Consider the following 19,413-nt stretch of genomic DNA (forward strand, 5'->3'; position numbering starts at 1 on the left):
ATAACAAAATGCCTGAGACAATTAACTTATAATGAGAAAATGTTTATTTTGGCTCACAGATTTGGAGGTTCCAGTCCATGATCAGTTAGCTCCATCGTTTTAAGCCTCTGTCAGGAGAGCATGTCATGGCATGAGTACATAGTGGAGGAAACATGTTCACATAATGAACCAGGAAGCAAAGAGAATTAGGAAGGGATTGGGGTTCCACAATCTCCTTCAAGGGCACAACCCAAGTGACCTGAGAACTTCTCATTAGGCCCCATCTCTTAAAGGTTCTATGAGTTTTCAGTAGCACCACCTTGGGAACCAAGTCTTTAACACATAGGTCTTTGGGGGACATTCAGGGCCGAAACTATCGCTGGGATGCAGCTCAGTGGTAAAGTACTTGCCTAGCATGCATGAAGTCCTTTGTTCAATCTCCAGTACCACAAAAAGAAAGAAAGAAAAAAGATTCAAACTATATAACTACATTTAGTTTGGATGTAGGTGAATGTAATTAGTAGTTTCAGTAACTAATCTGTATGGTTTTGCTAGTACTAGCCTTTTTGGTGTGGGAAAAGCTTCCAGGGAGAAGGCTATTGCCTGTTGGCCATATAGGATCTTGCTTTCTGACTGTGTACTAGAGTGCCTGACAATGAAGGTATGTGGATAGATGGTGAAGGGTAAACATAGCATGAAATTTGTAGGGCCAACTAATTTGCAGAAAAATCTTTCACATTTTATAGCTTATATTTTAAAGAAACTTGATGAAGATTTTCCCAAATTTGAGATCAGTAGTCTTCTCCCTGGTGCCTACCATGTATCCACTACTGTTCAGGTACTTAAGTGTTTATTTAAATATTCACTGAATGAATGAATGAATCTGTAACATTATAATAAATGTTTGGTGTCAATCTAATTTAATCCTGCTCAAGAAAAGTCAATATCAACATGAAGGACAGTGAAAAGACTGTGGTGCATGGAAAACATTCCTCTTAGAACTTTGTACTTTGTGTAACTAGAGCCATAGAAGTAAATTCCTTTTCCTAGGTGTTTCTTCATCAGTTATCAACTACCATGTTTGTCAAGAGGATCTGGATCAATATTTTTTAGGTTCTGTTTTCTTACTTCTTGATCTCAGGGCTAGCCCCAGCTGCTTTTTGCATCATCCTACACCAAGGGATTAGGATTTAGTTTTAGGAAGGTGGAGGCATCAGCAAACCACCGGGAAGCAAACACAGTAGCCAGTTGTTCTTAAGCCAATGATGATACAATAGGAAAACAAAGGTAAACAGTTTTTAAAATATTTTTGTATATTTAGTTAACCTTAGAAATTCTATTTAGAGTGTTATCTTTGTTTAAACATTGGGCATTAGAAATAAAGATACTCCTCATTGCAAAGGAAGGACAAATATATACATATAGGACTTACATATTTCTTAAAACGGGCATATTACCATAGAGCTTTATAAGTAAAGCCACATCTTAAGAACGGAATCTCATAGAATATCTGTTTGGAGAATTTTTATTTTTGTAGACATACATTCATTACATGAATGACTCACAGAGGGCAGACTTCTTTGACTTAAACATCTAAATGTCTGATTTACCATTAAAACACCTCTTTTTTTTAATGCCCTTATTGCTATTTTGGCAGTCATAGCCAATTTTTTGTTGTTGTTCGTTTGTTTTTTCCTCTGGAGAGCACATTTTTAGACATCCTAGGGAAGTCTTATAATCGGTAGTGAACAAAGCAGTGAGCTAATGAAGGTGTTAGGTGTTGACCAAATCCTCTCTGCTTTCTCAGTTTGGCACTTAGCACTCACACTGCTATTTCCTAGAATATAATTCGCTGCACTCTGACTCCTCGTCTAGCAAGTCTCAACAAAGGAACATCAATAAGTTCTTCAAACTGAGCTTTTGTCAACACTAATCTTGCAGAACGTATGCCACCAGAGTGTGACCTTCATTGTGAATTTCTCTCTTAAGAGTTTTGTGCTAGATTAGAGCACTGAAGAGATTATTGGGACAGTAAATTTCCCTCCTTCCCCGCTTTATTTCCCATAAGTTTGCAGGCAGCAATTGGGTTCTGAAGGTTCTTTGCAAAAGTAAATTTCTTGCTCAGAATTGTATCTTTATTCAGAAACGTACTTTTTAAAATTTCCATTTGGAAAAGACAGTGAAGGGAGTGGAATGTCAATGCACCAAGTCTTGGAGCTGCAGTGTCTCCCCTGCACAATCAGTAGCTCGAGGGAAAGCACTGGTGGAATGGAGCCTACAGTCTTAACATTATTACTCTTTTTGTTTTTATTTGATTTTATTTTATGAAGTAAAGGCTGAGGAAGTGCTATTGAAACACATTCTTCCCTAAACAGGGTTAAAGCTAATGAAATACATTTTGAACTGTTGCAACAGCATTAAAGACAGTTTTGTTTTAAAATGAGTTATTCTCCCAAATTGCCTTCTCTGGAAATAGCTCTAGAAATACATAAAATGGCTACACTGGTGTGATGGGCATATCAGAAAGGGGAAAAAAAAAGAACTTTTGAGGGAAAAAAATAAAAAGCAAGGATTTAAATTATTCATCAGGCCTCCCTCTGGCCTGCTTCCTTTCTTGCCTAGTGAATGGCACACCCTGCATGGATCCTCAGTGTGGTCCAAGGGGTAGTGTTCACTCTGGTGGAGCTGTCCTGTCGGGACTGGTTTATTCGGATCCTTTTGACCAGAACATTTGCCGGTATTTTTTTCCCCCAGCGAGTGTTGCATAATGCAATGTTATGAATTTTATCTCTGTTCTCAACAACTTGTTGGATATATGCACTTAAAATGAATGACTTTCATCGTACTGTTATGCAATAAATCTGTCAAGTTGAATTTTAGTAAGCCAAAAGATGAGCTGAACACTGATCTATTTTAAATATAAATCAAACATTCCTCATGTAATTTGTGGTTTTATGTTTTTCAAGAAGAACGAAATGAGCTAGTTAATTGGTTTGCAAGCTGACCTTTCGTTGATGCTTCCTCCATTTAGGAGTTTTTTTGTGGCCAGTGATTCTCCCTTCAATGTCCAAGTTTTCTTCTATTTTAAGATTATAGGGAATATGAATCAGATTGGACACTAAAACCAAAGGGAGAAGCAGGGTCTTTACTTTATACTATTCTTTTGATTACTATTGATTTCCATTGCCAATTATTCACTTGCACATGTTCATATAGTTGGTTCTTGCTTTGCACATCTCCCACAAAGTTCAGTTGACACAGTTCTGTGCAAAGACTACCAGCATTTATGTATGTATGTACAAATAAATGTATCTGTGTGTATGTGTTTATTGTAATTTTTCACTGTGTTTATTTTTCAGGTGTTTGAAAATGGTAAAGACACTGGAGAGACCTCTGTTTATATCAGTAAAAAAGATTTAGGCTCTAATAGAACAACTCAGACTGACAATATGATGGAAAGAGTGAGTTTATTATTTATTAATGACTCTAACTGTTTCCAAGTTACTTACAATTAATTTAGACAATTACATCTTAAAGTTGGGTACAAAAGATCAATCATTTGCCCCTCTATGAGCTGAGCTTCAGTAGTGTATTAACTCCTGAACCTTTACCTAAACACCATCTTAACCTTCATCATGTTTATATTTGAAAAATCTGTTCACAGCAGGACATGGTTTTGATACACCAGGATTGCTCTCTGTTTTTACACTTTAACAAGAAAGGCATGATATTGAGTGGAAGGTATTGCTGAGCCCTAAACCTGAGTGACTAACATACAACCTTGGTCTTCTCCCATGCTCCAGCTGGTTTATCTTAGGCACTTTTACCTTTGCTTATTTTCCAGGCAATTGGGATGTTTCTCAGGCAGAACCAACATGTTCAGGGTCATTATTTTAGGTCTTTGTCTTGCATAAAAGGACACGGAACTCCCTGTTGTTTACAAATTGGGGTTATGCGCCCGAGTGAACACCAGTGTTTTGGGCTGTGTTGCCTGGCCTTTGTTTAGAAGCTTGTTCCTTTCTCCCCATTTCAGTTTAGCACCTCCAACTTACCTCTCCCTGGTGGCATCCATTACCTGTCCTTTACAGCCAATCACAAAAGTTGCATATGAATTGGGAGTCTGTCATTGGATCATTAGCTAGACCCAGAAGAAATAGGGAAATGCTACCTTGATTGATTAGAGAAAGATCTGGAGCCTTGATGTTTATTTTTACCATCACACCACTGAATATGCAAATCATCATGATAAATAAAGCCTTCCCAGAATTTTTCACTTGACTCCCTGACTTTTCACATTAGAATATTTTATTTTTTCATTCATGCTAAAATTGAAAATGATATTTTATCATAGAAGGAAGATTTATTGTATAGAAATTTCTTGTATTGACTTACAGCACATTGAGATTATGCTTTGCTTGTATATGCAAGTAAATTTGGGGGAAAATTTTAATTAGGGGCATTATAAATCTCTTTGTTAGAGAGAGCCCTTGCATGAGACACCCAAGCATGATTGTTCCCTTGTATGGACACTCCTCTCAATCACTAGCCTAAGATGTTCCACACTCTTCTCAGATCCCTGAACAAATTCTTATCCTATAAAGGCCAGGTGATGATAGCTTTAAAGATAAATGGGTGAAGATTATCACAATTTTTGGTTTCCACAGCCCAGCCCTAACCAATGATCTATAGATGAAAGGCACTGAGGCTCTTACCTCCTGTAGGCTGTCGAATGCTTATCTTTGAACACCTAAAGTGCAGTCTGTCACCAAGTTGAGAAAATAGAGATTGCAATGCAACTCCTGTGAAAGTGAATTTGGTTAAGTGGTCAGGTGCTCGCATCCCATGTCTACCATATACCCCTGTCCTTTGTGCTCATTTTTTCTTTGCTGGATCAGGTATTAAATCTTTTGTATCTTCTCCCTTTGCAAAAAGGTGATGCCCAAGAAGCAAAATCTCTGTGATTTAAAGAATGATCAGCATTACATATTTTGTGAAATAATAGCAAAGCAACAAAACTAAGCTTCAGGGTTGAGATCACGCAGAAATAAATGCAGGGCTTTGGAAATACAACCCATAGATTTCAAAACACATTTGTGGTTCCAGTGACAAAAACAAAACAAGGCAAGTTTTTATTAATGCCTTTGCATCATCATTTTTAATCAAAAGTTTCGTCTCTGCTGGATCAAAACGTTAACTTTAATGAAATGAAAAAAAAAATGTGTCATGATTTTCAGCCTTTCTGATGCTTGAGACTAAAAATGTGGTCAGTATAGAGCTGATAAAACACTGAAATTAGAGATACTATTATTTATCTTGAGGGCAAAGCCTAATTCTTAGACATTACATATTTGATGACAAAATAAATTTGTTTAGTAAGTCAAGAGTTTATAGAAAATTAGTGAGACACCTGAGGTGTACAGGGGGGCTGCAATTTTCCCTTCTTTTCCTCTGAACCTCAGCATTTAGCATTTCTTAATATATTTCAATGGAAATTAATAGAAGGATTTTTTTTTTTAAAAAAAAGGACTCTAAATTGTAGCTAGACAAGCAAAGACCGGAACTATATCCATATCGCTGCAGGAATTAGAGAGTAACAAGAAATTGAGAGACACAAGAACTGACAAGGAAAAGAAGTAAAGGAAGCCTGTGACAGAAGGCTGGGGGGAGAACAGAGTGATGGATAGTGTGAGGTGCACAGCAGAAAGAGCAGAAGCCGGAACACTGAAACAAAGGTGATGGATGATAATGAAAAGATGTCTTTTAAAATACCATATGCAACACAGTTCAGTTAGGTTTATTTTATGTTTGAAATGTGCCTTCAATTAGAAATATCTTGATAATTTAGAGTCTCTAAATGTAAGATAGAAGCAAACACTGGCAATGCTATGATTTCAAATATTAAATGACAGCATTTCATACTTTACACTTCAGTGATATCTTACTCACAACTTGAAAACATCCATTATTGAAGATGTTCATAAGCGTTTGCAGGGCTCATAATTAAAATGCTTCCAGAAAGAGTTCTCAGTGAATCAACTTAGACTGAAAATCATATTTATTTTTGCAATCCTCTAAGTGGTGAATTTTTCTACCAGTAGTTACCTGAGGTTAGTTGGGGACAGGGAGATTGCCTATTGTAAAACTTGACCCTGGTCTTTGAAGGCCCCTAACAAAATGCATAGCTCAGACAAGAAAAGCATCACCCTTATCAAAGAGGACCGTTGCCTTGTGTAGAAGCTAAATGCTCTTTCTGCGAGACTGTCACATCTGCTTTCATTCCCTGTGCCAAAGGGTCAGAGCTCAATCACAAGCCTGTGGCACCCCCTGCTGGTTAAAAGCCCATGCTCATTTTGTTACTTTACACTGAGCTAAACATTGCCGTCATTTCACACTTCTTTTAACATTCTATATGCATTTAATTATCATTTGTTTGGACTTCATTTGTTACAGAGTGGAGACAGTTTATTACAGATGTTCACATTTTAGGTTATGTCTTCATCCCCCTTCCCCACCCTCTACCAGTTACTTCTCAAGATTCATCAGAGGCTTGGAGGCTCTTCCATCAACACACCAGGCCTCAATTTTTCTTCAGCCCGGCTTTTCGATGAGCATGGTCAAGAAATTAAGGATCCACTTTTGCTGAAGAATGAGCAAAAAATTTGGGTCTCTTATGGTAAAGCATTCAGGTAGGAATGAGGTGTTTGTTCTGTCTGTCCTCAGTCTTTCCAGGGGTGAGCTAATTAAGAGGAGTCGAGAAGCCAAGTGGCACCTTTTATAAAATTAAAAAAAAAAAATTGAATTCCAATAAAATTTCAGGGACATTATTGTGAGACAGCATTGTTTATGGAATATGACCCCTTTCTCTCTCTCTCTCTCTCTCTCTGACTTTCTGTCTTAATGCCTTGTCATAGTTCTTGAAGTCTGCCTGTCAGCACAGCAAGAGGGATTTGTTCATGTCTGAGTAGTCACCTTAATGATAGCAGATGGAAACGCCACGGGGGGCCCAAGCCCATCACACTGTCATTGTCGCACACTGCCCTGACCTGCTTCCACTCCTCTATTTTTTTGTCCCTTTTTAAAGGAGAAATGGATGGTAATTGAAAAGGATCTTAAGCAAGATTTATGAAGCTGTAGACAACATGATTCCCCACTATCTCTCTATGTTTTCACAAATAAAGTCTTAACCTTTTAAGCACCAATGACAGGACATTGGTAAAGCTTGTAAGCCCTAGCCTATCAAAGTTATATTTCTCAAAAGCTCCTTACATTATCCCACAATAATTACTGGTTATTGCTAAGCATTGTGTAAATTTGTCTAGATTGGTAAATTCCTGCATAAAATTATCTGTGTTTCCAAAGAAAACGACTATAGTATACAGGCACCGGTGAGCTGGGCTGTTGTGTTGAATATCTTGGAAATTAATGCATATTTTGACAGGACACATCCAGATGAACTCCGAAACTGCTTGTCAGAAAACTTAAACACACTTTTCTGCCTATTTTTAATTTTCTGAGCTCATTATTTAGCTGTAAAACAGAAAAGGGTAATATAGTTTTATATATGTGGTATAATTGATCATGTTAATTATAAAGAAAATCAGAGACAGGCTTAAATCATAGAAGACGAGGGACTGATTAAATTTGCTATCTTTTCAAATAGTCAAAATTTCAAATATTAAAACAAAAATCCAGTTGGAAATTGTTGACAGTATTAGAAGAGTTGATAGAATAAGTCATGGTATCATTTTAACAAAATTTTGTTCCATCTGTCCCAGAAGAATAGAATAAAAATATTTTATGATTTCTTACTCTGTGCAGTTTATAGAATTAAAAAGATCAATAAAAATGTTAAGTTTTTTCTCACAAGCAAATTTCATAATATAATGAAATTTTGAAAATAATCGTTTTTTAAAAATGATGAAAATAGTAATGAATTTTAAAGTGGCAAGAATTCTTGAATAATTTAGTAAGCCCTTCCAATTACAAGGAAAGGCTTTAATAAAGTGTGTCATTATTATTTCTTCTGAATGTCATTGTCAAAGTGAATGATTTTGATGTTTTTAATGATGTTTGCTATATTATTTTTCAAATATCAAACACTGTTCTTGATGGATCGGATTGTATTTGTGGAATGACTAATAAAATGTCAATAATCTGGAATATCCAAAAATTAACTAAGGAGGAGTGTAACTCCAGAAATTTAAAAATGCATATATTTATTTGTATTTATTATTATTTTAATAGGATAATGCATTTTTTTCTAGTTTGGAAAATAAAGCACTAGTCTGCTGAACATACCAGGTAATCTTAGCATTTTGCCACCCTTGGAAATTTAAAAATTTGTATGTCTAAAAAGTTATTGCCATCTGTTTTAAAATATATTGAGAAAATGTGCAATATGTACTGCCTAAATAGTACTCATATTTAAAAAGTAATTCTAATGTGTCTGAATTATGTTGATAATGGGGGGTATCAAACTACTCATTTGTAGAAGATGATTTTGTCCAATATTTGAGTCTTTTAATTATTACCTCCCTCCCAATTTTTATTTTGAAAAATTTGAAATCTACAGAGAGGTTGGAAGAATAGTATAATGAATATATATATTCTTCACATAAATTCACCAATTGACAAAATATTCCACATTTGTTTTGCCTTTCTTATATCTCTTATTTTCTTGATTAGTTTGAAAGTAATTCCAGACAACTAAGACAATTTCTCTCCTAAACTCTTCAGTTATCTGAAGCATTTAGGATTAAAATTTTCACATTATAATATTTCACACAGTCAATAATAATGTGTCATCTTCTGACATGCTGTCTATATTTTAAGCTACTCAAAATGTGCTTTATAGATTTTTATAATCTGGTATCCATGTAGGCTTCCTATATTACATTTAGTTGTTTTCTGTAGTTTTTTTAATCTAAAAATATTCCTTCATCTTTGTTTTGCTTTCCATAATTTTTTTTTTCAAGAATCAGGTACTTTTCTAGTAGGCTATTTACAACCTATATTTGTCTCAGTGTCTTTTCATGTATATTCAGTTTCAATATTTCTGGCAATAAGACTGCACAGGTGAAGTGCTTGAGTGCTTTAATTCTAGAGTTAAATAACAAATCTTTGTTACCAATTTAAAGAAAAATGGTTCAGTGGACATAGTGATCATTCTTTTTATGTAAGATGTTTTCATTTTAATTTTTATTCCCAAATTCACTTGAAACAGAATGTCTTAAACAATGTAATATGATAATCAAATCAGTATAACACCTAGTAAGTCTGCAAAAAATAGTGGTCAGATATTAAGGATTCATTTACTAACAGTTGCAGATATCACTATGGATGCATTGCAGTTATATGTGAAAAAGGAATAACATATAAATAAGTGTTTTCTCGGCTAAATGCTTTTATTATTGCAATTATTTTAAAAATTAAATATGTCATAACTATTCTTGGCATATTATAAATGAGCTAAATAAACTAAAAGTACATTTCAGGTATCAGGATACCAACAATAATGCTATATAATGGGAAATTCATTTATATCTAGATTTTCTTAGACACTGATATTGTATACTTTTATTATTTATTTGTGCTCAAATTTCAGTGAATGTATAATTAGCAGATAGCTTTGACAGATTTTTCATTTTTCAGATCTCCACTAAACCCTGTTTTGGGTTTGACCTTTGACCGAGTGACTGCATTTACCAGAGGTGGCATCACAGTTGCCTATAAGACCTGTTTGGATCCTAATGCTGTTCTGCTACCTGGATGTGAAAAGTAAATTAACATATATTTGATTAAAGTAATCTATCACCTAATTCAAGTTTTCCCCGAGTGAGAAATTTGAAACACTCTAAGGTGTTCTTTGAATTATCTTAGCAATTATTTATTTTATTGAGTTACTCCATGGCATAATGAGGTTGTGCCAAAAGACATATTAACTTTCCTTAGTTTTTAAAAAATCATACAGGGCAATGAGTAGGCTATACTTTCTGTTTTACATAAGTAACAATTTTGATTGAAATGTAAAATCTATTTTAATGCTTATTTCTAAAATTTTAAGTGGGGTCATTAAAATAAAAAAATTATAAGTTCTCCATATGAGTGTTCATATTTAAGCATTTCATTTGATGATGATAAATTTAAAACAAAAGTAACATGCTGGAGGACTGATGAGACAGTGAAGAGGACAGAAGAAGTTCCAGGGTCTGGGAGCCTAGCCTCATCTCTGTTTGATTGTCCATGAACATGATTGTCTGTTTCTTTCCTGTAAATAATAAAAGCTGGTGTTTACTGAGTGATGACTATAGGACAGGCATAGTTATAAATGAATTGGGTAAGAATGTATTTAATCTTCAAAACAATGATTTAAATCCCGTGATCCCCATAACCCTACTATTACTACATTCTTCAGAGACAGAAATCAAGGCAAAAAGAAGTAATTTGCCAAAAGTCATACAGCCTGTACATGGTAGTGCCAGGATTCTGATCTAGGTCAACTGTTTTTCAGGAACTGAGTACCTAACTACTACCCAGAACTGTCCAGTAGAGTTTTCTATGGTGAAGGAAACACACACAATGACTATTGAACACTTGAAATGTGACTCAAGTGATCAAGGAACTGAACTTTAAATTTTACTTAAATTAAATTTAATATGAATATATAACTAATGACTAGTATACTGGATATCGTGACATAATACTGATACTAGGTTTAGAATAGGTGATTTATCTATAAGGCTCCATCTAACTTCAACATTGCCTAATTTAACAAACTACACTTCTCCTTAATATATGCTTGAAAAGGCTGAATAGATTATATATCCAGAGAAGTAAAGCACTGATGTGGTTCACTCAGCCTAGCTAGTGACAACGTATTGCTAAATACATGTTGAAGGCTGTACTCACTGGTCTTCCTTGTAGTTATTTAAACAAAACTATATTACCCAATGACTCCTTGTACTTTCCAGGCAAGAATGACTCTGTTTCTTTTGATTCTTTTTCTTTATAGATAGAAAATAGTTCACTGGCAATCTTTTTTATAGACATTTTTTCATTGATAAGAAAATTTATTTTGTGTGCAATAATCTTTACCCAAGTTGTTAAGTCTGCCTAGATACTTTACCTTAAAGTTTTAGCTAGGAGTTTATATTTTTATTTCATGCAGTCCTTTTTAAAAATTTACTTCCCCAGGTTCTTTGAATACTGCTTTGCTGAATTGCTGAGTTGATTCAAATTAGGTATAAGTCTCGAAGTATAATGTAAGCTGCCTTTATGGAATCTAAAATAATTTGTTAGGCAATATAATTTTTACATTTCATTTGAATTTTCTTTCTATGCTCAATAATGAGTCACTTGAAATCATATTTTTGGGGGGAGGGGTACCAGGGATTGAACCCAGGAGCACTTAACCACTGAACCACATCCCCAGCTGCTTTTTTTATATTTTATTTAGAGACAGGGTCTCAATGAGTTGCTTAGGGCTTTGCTAAGTTTCTGAGGCTGGTTTGAACTCACAATTCTTCTGCTTCAGCCTCCCAATCTGCTGGGATTACAAGGATCACTTGAAATATTAATAACCAAGTTATTCTCATATTTCTCAGAGAATTGATAAAAATTGCTATTACCAGTCGCAGGACTGTTTTCTGTTGAATAGCATGCTATATGTTGTATCCTAACACATCAGTGTTGAGCCAGTGATTTGTTGTTGCTCTTAGGAGCAATTGGGGGACTTTTAAGATAAGTTATTTAGCTAAATTAAGAATGACATTCAACCTCTCTAGTTTGTGGTTTTTCCATATACCCACTAGATTGCAATGTCTCCTATGGCTCTCTTGAAAATACCAAACTAGTATGTTTGGAACAACCATTATAAGCATAAAAATATCCTTTATTATTCATAGTCTTTGTATTTGGAATATAAATGTAACAATGAAGATGTTCTCCACAAGTGATTCTATAAGATTAAAAATCCTTTTTTGTTTTTTTCTATTAATAATTAATTAGTTAATATCATAAACATTTGCAAGATAAAATTTTAAGGCTTCTCTTTTTAATTATAAATATCAATATACTTTATAAATTTCTGTTTAAAAAGACTATGAACTGTACATTGTTTTTTTCTCTTACTAGTAGAGAATAAGATGGATAAATTATACTAGAAAAGAATAAAACAATTTAGTGCTTTTTATTCTGACAAAAATAATTAAATATTTTACTTTTGTTAGTTGGGACATTTGTGAGGGATTTCCAATTAATTTCGACTGCACCAGTCAACAGATACCTGATCAATTTGAAAAGATGGACTTGGAGAGCCATTTCCTACAGAATAAGGTCAGATTTTATTTGTTATACTTAATAGCTACATTCTACAGAGAGGGTACTCAGTCAATATACTATGGTGACTGAGTGAATACTTCTGAACATGCATTAATATAAATTATTTTTATAAGTGTTGGGACAAGTTTTGTTTTTCTTCTTGTTAATCAAGTCATTCAAAACTGAAACAATATATAGCTTTCTTACTTGAAAAAATCTACTAGAATTATGTCATTTAAGTCCTATTGCTTGGCATATTTTCTTTGTACTAATTGTATTAATTAAGTTGGAGTTGTTGAAGAAAGTCTTTAAGATGGCTGCTATCTCTTTGTACTTTAGGATCTGATCTATTTGTTCTATAGGTCAGTGAATTCTTTAAAGGAAAATTCAGTTCATGGCAATCTAACCCAGAATGTCTGTTTATAAATTTAGAAATTTGTCCTTTGGCTAAGATTTTTTTTCAAAAGAAACTATAAAAGACATTTTAAATATGTCTCCAAAGAAGGAATGAATAATTGTTTTGTTTTTCTTGGCTGAAAAACTCTGTGTGAGATTGTTGTTCATTTAGGCTGCATAAGCTTTAGTTTTTAAATACATGAAATCAAAGCAAAAGGGCACCTACACCCACAGACATAGAGATGCCCAGAGAAAGGGGGACTTCCTGTCAACCACTCTGGTTCTTTATTTCCAAAATACAATGCAAGATTCATTGTCTCCACCTGCTTTTTAAAAATTTCTCCGTGCTACCCATTATATTCTCTCTATTATGTCAAAATTTATTCTGAAAACATTGGTTGTTTCAGAAGAGTATGTATCTAAATAATAAAATTATAAAAATAGAATAAAATCACTATTTCTAATCATGTCTGGTTTTAAGCAAATTTAGTCAATGAAAGTAGATAGAATGATGTACTACTGCCATTTGTATTTTATATTTATTTGACATTAAGATTTATTTAGCACAGTTCTAATCTCCTTAGAATTCCTTGTTTTTGCTGTAGCATTATTTTCCTGCTCAAAAAAATGTAATCTGCCTAAACTGTTGCCTGATGATGTTCCAAATTCTCATCTGTCCTTAATTGATCACAAAGTGATGCTATATTCTACCCTACTCTACTTACCTTTCCAATCTCCTTGTCTTTTTGATTCATCCTGTACTGTACATTATAGTCAGAGCTAATTAATTGCATATCATAGTGTTCTGCTGCTTCTATGTCTTTGTGTGTGGTGGGGGAGCAGGAGGTGGGGTGCTGGGGATTGAACTCAGGGCCTCACACATTCTAACCAAGCACTCTACCACTGAGCTATATCCCTCCAGACCTTTTAATTTTATTTGGGGATAGGGTCTCTGTAAGTTGTCCAGGTTGGCCCCAAACTTGCAATCCTCCTGCCTCAGCCTCCGTAATATCTGGGATTCCAGGTGTGTGTCATCTTTCCTGGCTCCATAACATGCTTTTGATACACTGGTGCCATCACTTCTGTTGTTCTATACCTGGGATATACTACCAACCATTATAATTTATTGCCTCTATGACTTTATGCAAGTTCTCCTTCCATGCAGCATTTTCATATCCACCAGAGAGAATTAATCTTCTATTTTATATTCTCTGCCCACCATTCTAGCTCTACCTGATTTCATGAATGCTTCACAAAATATCTATTTACCTCATCTTTATCCTCAAACCATATAAAATATTTCTGGTCTTGATACTCCCATTGCATACATGCTTTGAAGACTGATTTTAGAGTTTGTGTTTGTGTATACTCATTGTTTTTGTGTCTTTGTCCACTGCTAAATTGAGAACCCTTTGGACACAGACATTATGACTTACTCATCTCTGTATTCCTAAGTGCCAGCACAGAATCTTGAATGTAGGGCAAGTGCATAATACATTTTTGATGAATGGATTTTTTTGTTGTTGTTTAGCCATAACCTATCTTTCAAGGCTGACTATCCTCTAATATGTTCTTTGTGAGTTAGCCAAGCCAAATTGTTCATTTGTTGTTTTCTGAAAGCACTCCATGATTTCTGTTATTATGCTCATGTGGATCCCTCTGCCTAGTATTCAGCCTCCTTTTTTTTTCTTTGTCACCACTCCCTGGCTTTCTCTGTCACCTTGTGCCATATGATAGCATGGAGTCTGGCAGTAGTTGGCATTCAATAAATGCTGTTGAAATTCTGCCCACCATTCTAGCCCTACCTGATTTCATGAATGCGTCACGAAATATTTTTTACCCCATCTTCATCCTCAAACCATATATAATATTTCTGGTCTTGATACTCTCATTGCATTCCTTCTGTACCCTTTACAATGGCATTGAACTAAATGTTACTCTTACCGCTTTTTTTTTTTTTTTTTTTTTTTTTTTTGCACGAACCAAAGTTAACCAGACTCCAAGTTTAGGCAAATTTCAGATTACTTTGGGCTCAGTGGTGTAGAGGTAGATTGAGGATCAGTGGTGAAAATCTTGGGATCAGATCATAATCCAGATTATAACAGAGTGTTAGGGAAATGGTTCTTGTTCTGTAAAAATAAAGGAACCATTGAAAATATTTAGCAGAGGTGAGATCTGATCTGAGCCTCATGTCAGGAAGATAACTCAGGAGTTCCTTGTCTTCTCTGCTAAACTGAAAATCTTTCAAGGGCAAAGAGTGCCCTAATCATCCTTGTGTCTGCTGCAGTATCTTCATGCTCAAAGTTTGCTAAACTAAATTGAGTTCATAAGTTAATGAACTTATTAATTAACTAACTTAACAGAAATTAGCTCAAACTTGAAAATATTAGATATCTAAAAGCTCTCGGGCAAAGGAACCTAAAGGAAATTTCTCTCTCTCTTTCTCTCTTTCTCTCTCTCTCTCTCTCTCTCTCTCTCTCTCTTTCTGTCAAAGTAGAACTTCATAAGATCACTTAAATGTTCTAATTTTGAAAAATGAGAGTATAGCAGTCTGCAGTTATTTTGTCATTAATTGGTGCTAACAATTTAGTGGAAACAAGAAACCATTCCATCTTAAATGTTTTTACACTTTTGTATTTTGGGGAAAAGAATTGATTTGAAATAAAATTTAAGTCCAACCAAAATAGTTGTGTAAGAACGCAAAAACTTGATAAATTGGCTAGTAAAGAGAAGCTTTCAGGAAAAAAAAATGGCTCTCCCTTAGCTAGGACACCTTGAAAATCCTTTCAGAAAAATGTCTCAAATTATTTACTGAGAGGTGATCAGTGAATTGGGAATAGTAATTTAATAACCTGAAAAAGAGCACTTTTAAAGATGGAATTCAGGTAGAGGTGACAGATATCTACAGGACATTTTATTGTAGAATCTTGCCTGCTCATTGAGGTAAGAAGGCACTAAGAGGATTACAAGAGGGGCTGAGGGAAGGGAGGCAAAAACCGATATTCTTGATGCATGGGTTTTAAAATTGGCTGGAGATAGAGATATCAGTGCCCAACCCCTGACTGTTCTTTTAAGTCTTTTATTGACAAGTAAAACCTTTCCTACAGAGAAAAATTTGGAACATATAATCCCCATTTGTAATGTTGGAGACAGATATAACCCTGACAATTACAACCTGTTGCTCTTTTATCCATTTCACAAACAGATTTGGAAACTACTACAAATTGACGATTTGGCGCATACATCTTTCAACAGCTCTCTATTGTTACTTAAATTGACAACACTTTTAGATTGACTCAGTTTAAGGGCAACAAAATTATATGTTTCCACAAAATGGATGAGATTTAAACTTCATAATAGTTAATACAAAATAAAAAAAACATTTCATGAAAGAAATACCTGAAGGAATGCCTGGTTATGGGAAAATATGGCAGACAACATAGACTCAAGTGTTTGGAATGTCTTCTAATTTGCCAGAATGAGAAAAAACTTACTTTGATCATATTCTTTCAGTACATTACTTAATAGACATTATAACGATATTAGTGATAACTTTCTGTATAGAAATAGCAAGAAAATCACCAAGTCATGATTTTAAAATTATGGTATAATTGATACAAGTTAACTTGTAAATTCAGAATTTAAGGATACTAGCAAAATACATTTATAACTTCAAATTCAAGTATTAATCTGGAATTAGTCTTTTGTCAAAAACGAAGCTGAGAAAAGGCAAATGATTCTGCATTTTCCAATATCTTTGAAGACCATATCCTTTAGAAGTAATATTTTCTATAAGTTGTTTATATACTAGAGCAAATATAGTATTTTAGTTTGAAATTTTAATTGATTACCATTAGCAAAGAACACAGGACTTTAAATAAATTTCCAAGTCCCTTTCTTATTTTAATATCAATAACTGGAAATTATTTGAGGACTATACACTGAGACCTTAAGCAATTTTTTTTGCCTTGTTTGGCTGTATAAATATGTCTTTGACAATATTTTCTGCTTTCAAACTTTTCCAATTCTTTGCTATAGAGTTGAAAAGAATTATGAGGAAATAGCAAAGACATGAGGAAAGAGATTTTAGTAACTCTTCTTACAGTTATGTATAAAATTATTTAGGTTGGCCCTAAATGCATGATCAAAAGTAAAATTTTTATAAAATTTCCATGTAATAAAGTAAGTAATTTATTCAGAGTGAAGGCTATGATCTCTGAACTTATCCTTTTAGAATGATTTTCATTATCTTGTACTCTGTTCCTTAGTAAATCTGCAAGAGAAGACAGTAAGTGGTCCTTTGATTATTTTGAATTTGTACAAGAATATTGAAGGCTACCCCCCCCTCCATCATTTCAGAAAAAAAAGTTAAAGAAGAAGTTCTAACTTGTGGGGTGTGAATGCATCATTGCTGTCATTGACTGTTTCTACATCAGTACAATTTAGTTAGATAAGTGAAGTTATAATGATTGTTTAAAAAGCACTATATAGGTATCCAAAATGCTATGCAAAAATTTCTTTTTTGATTCCCAAAAGAACTTTTAAAGGTTTTCCCAGTTGCAGATATGATCATATATGTTTAGGTCAGACATAAATGCTTTTGTACACATGTGCACATACATGAATGCTTCAATTGCTTGCACATATACACACACATACACACATTATGTTGCAAATTATCAGAAAACTTTTTCCCTTGAATTCTAATTTTCACAGTTTTTAATCTTTTGTCCCTTATAAATATTTAGTGTACAGCTAAGTTATCAGATTAAAGTAAACAGAAAGTGAAGTCTTTGCCCAAACCAAGATTTGGAAGGAAATGTCCATTTTAATTGCCAGGGCCCAGGATGTAGGGATTGCCTTTTTCTATTTTTGTGTGGTTCAGAGGATTTTGCAGCATCCCAGCCTTGGAATGACTTCCATTTCTTTCTTCATAACCAGATTTTGAAAAATCATTTTCACTGGGCTCAGTTCCACAATGGTCTTTTGCTCTGTGCCTTCTGAGAAATTTGTCTCTTTTTATATAAATATAAGGCACTGAAAATGAATTTCTTGAAATGAATGTTTTAGATGCAAAAAGAGAAGAAAATACAATCACAGGAAAAAAAATTAAAGGCCATCGTCAACTTTCAACGTACTAGAATCCCAGAAGTAACCATCTTTTTCTTCCTCTTTTCTTTTTTTAATAATGCAAAATGAAGCAGCATTAGTGGGCCTGGCTGTGTCTGCCCTATGTAGAATCACTTGGGAACTGTCCAGCAAAATATCTCTTGAAGAACAGCATGGTGTTAATACTGGGTGCCAGCCCAAGGCAGAGACAAAGGACCCCTTTGCTCTTCACCAATAAGCCAACTGTTAAAAGATTAAACCATGTTGTGGAGATAACAAGAATTTAGGCGCTGGCAGCAGGTGCTGTACAAAGAAGCAGTTGGCAGTACGGTTCTTCTGTCTGACTAATTCCAGTCAAAACAATCTTCTGCCCAGTTGCAGAAGGGAGTTGTGAGTGTGATGGAAACTTGGAGTTAGGAGGTTGAGTAAGAGTGCTACTTTAAATGCTGAATCCTGCGGTGGATGGATTAGTAGAATATAGTTTATCATTGTTCAGAGGCAGTGGGGAATTCCCCTCCACAATCCAGCCACTACTGGCTGACTGGAGAATATATAATCAAAGAGCTGTAAGTCAAATCTGCTTATGTGGTGGGGGTTGCTGTATTTTTCAAGTTATCATTTTCACATAGAAGAGATATTTGAGACTTTTCTCTCTTGAGTAATATCCATCTACCATTATAGAACAATTACTAAATATATTAATTGTACCCTTATATTTTTGCTTCATCACATTTATAAAATATTCTTTTAAATTATTATTTTTAATAATAATTTAAATTTTTAAAATAATTTGTGTATTTTTAAAATAATCATTACTCAACAGATATCTAATGTTATCACAAATATAGAAAGGACTTTTAGTATTGGAATATAATTTTAACTGTTATTGAAGCAATGTCATTTATTGGGTTTAAGACATAAATTGGTATGGTCCTATAACCTACACAAAGAAATATTGGTGCTTAGAAAGTGATTACTCAGGATAAGTAATCATGTAATTTAGGATATAAAGTTCATTAAGCATAAAGTAGTAGAATTCCTATAGGTGACATGAGTGGCTGATAATTTGACAATTAAGTCTAAGTGAGAAACACCAGAAAGGACACAATACCTTTGACATTTGTAATCTGATAAGCAGCATGGGTTGTGCGATCTGACAATGAACATAGGAGATGTGCATGTGACGTCTCCCCCACTAGTTCCCTCCTGTTCATTCCCACTACTATCTCTGAAGTTTCAGCTTATGTCTTTTTATCTCACGAGATATGTATAGACTTCCAATTGTTTTCTTTGCCTTAGATATCTCTCTTCTACCCTTGTCAGATGGTTTTACCTAATTTGTTGTAATCTAGTCCCCCTGCTTCCTATTATTGACCCAACTCCATATCCTTACACTTGGCATTTTCTACAGTTTGGCCATATTTACCTTTTAAGCCTGCCCAAAGTTTTTCTAAAACATATTAATTAAATTTCCTTGCCTTTACTTGTAAGTCTGGTTGTTATTCATTATTCCTGTCATTTTCTCTCCTTTCTTCAAGGTCTATTTCACATCTTACCTCTTTGAAGATGCTCCACTATTTGGTTGTTCCAGAAGAAATGAACCTACTATTT

The 19,413-nt window shown here is 34.2% G+C and overlaps 1 protein-coding gene across 1 annotated transcript in view; it reads left to right on the top strand.

The window, feature by feature from the left end:
- The window catches only part of Dcdc1 (doublecortin domain containing 1), a 444,844-nt gene that overhangs the window by 205,892 nt on the left and 219,539 nt on the right, over positions 1-19,413 (top strand). Inside the window, exons 10-13 of the mRNA XM_077797956.1 lie at positions 3,339-3,440; positions 6,502-6,665; positions 9,631-9,756; positions 12,207-12,312. Of these exons, the coding sequence (XP_077654082.1) occupies positions 3,339-3,440; positions 6,502-6,665; positions 9,631-9,756; positions 12,207-12,312 (498 nt within the window). The remainder of the gene's footprint in view (positions 1-3,338; positions 3,441-6,501; positions 6,666-9,630; positions 9,757-12,206; positions 12,313-19,413) is intronic.

Source organism: Urocitellus parryii, chromosome 4 (genome assembly GCF_045843805.1).
Source record: "Urocitellus parryii isolate mUroPar1 chromosome 4, mUroPar1.hap1, whole genome shotgun sequence".
NCBI lineage: Eukaryota > Metazoa > Chordata > Mammalia > Rodentia > Sciuridae > Urocitellus > Urocitellus parryii.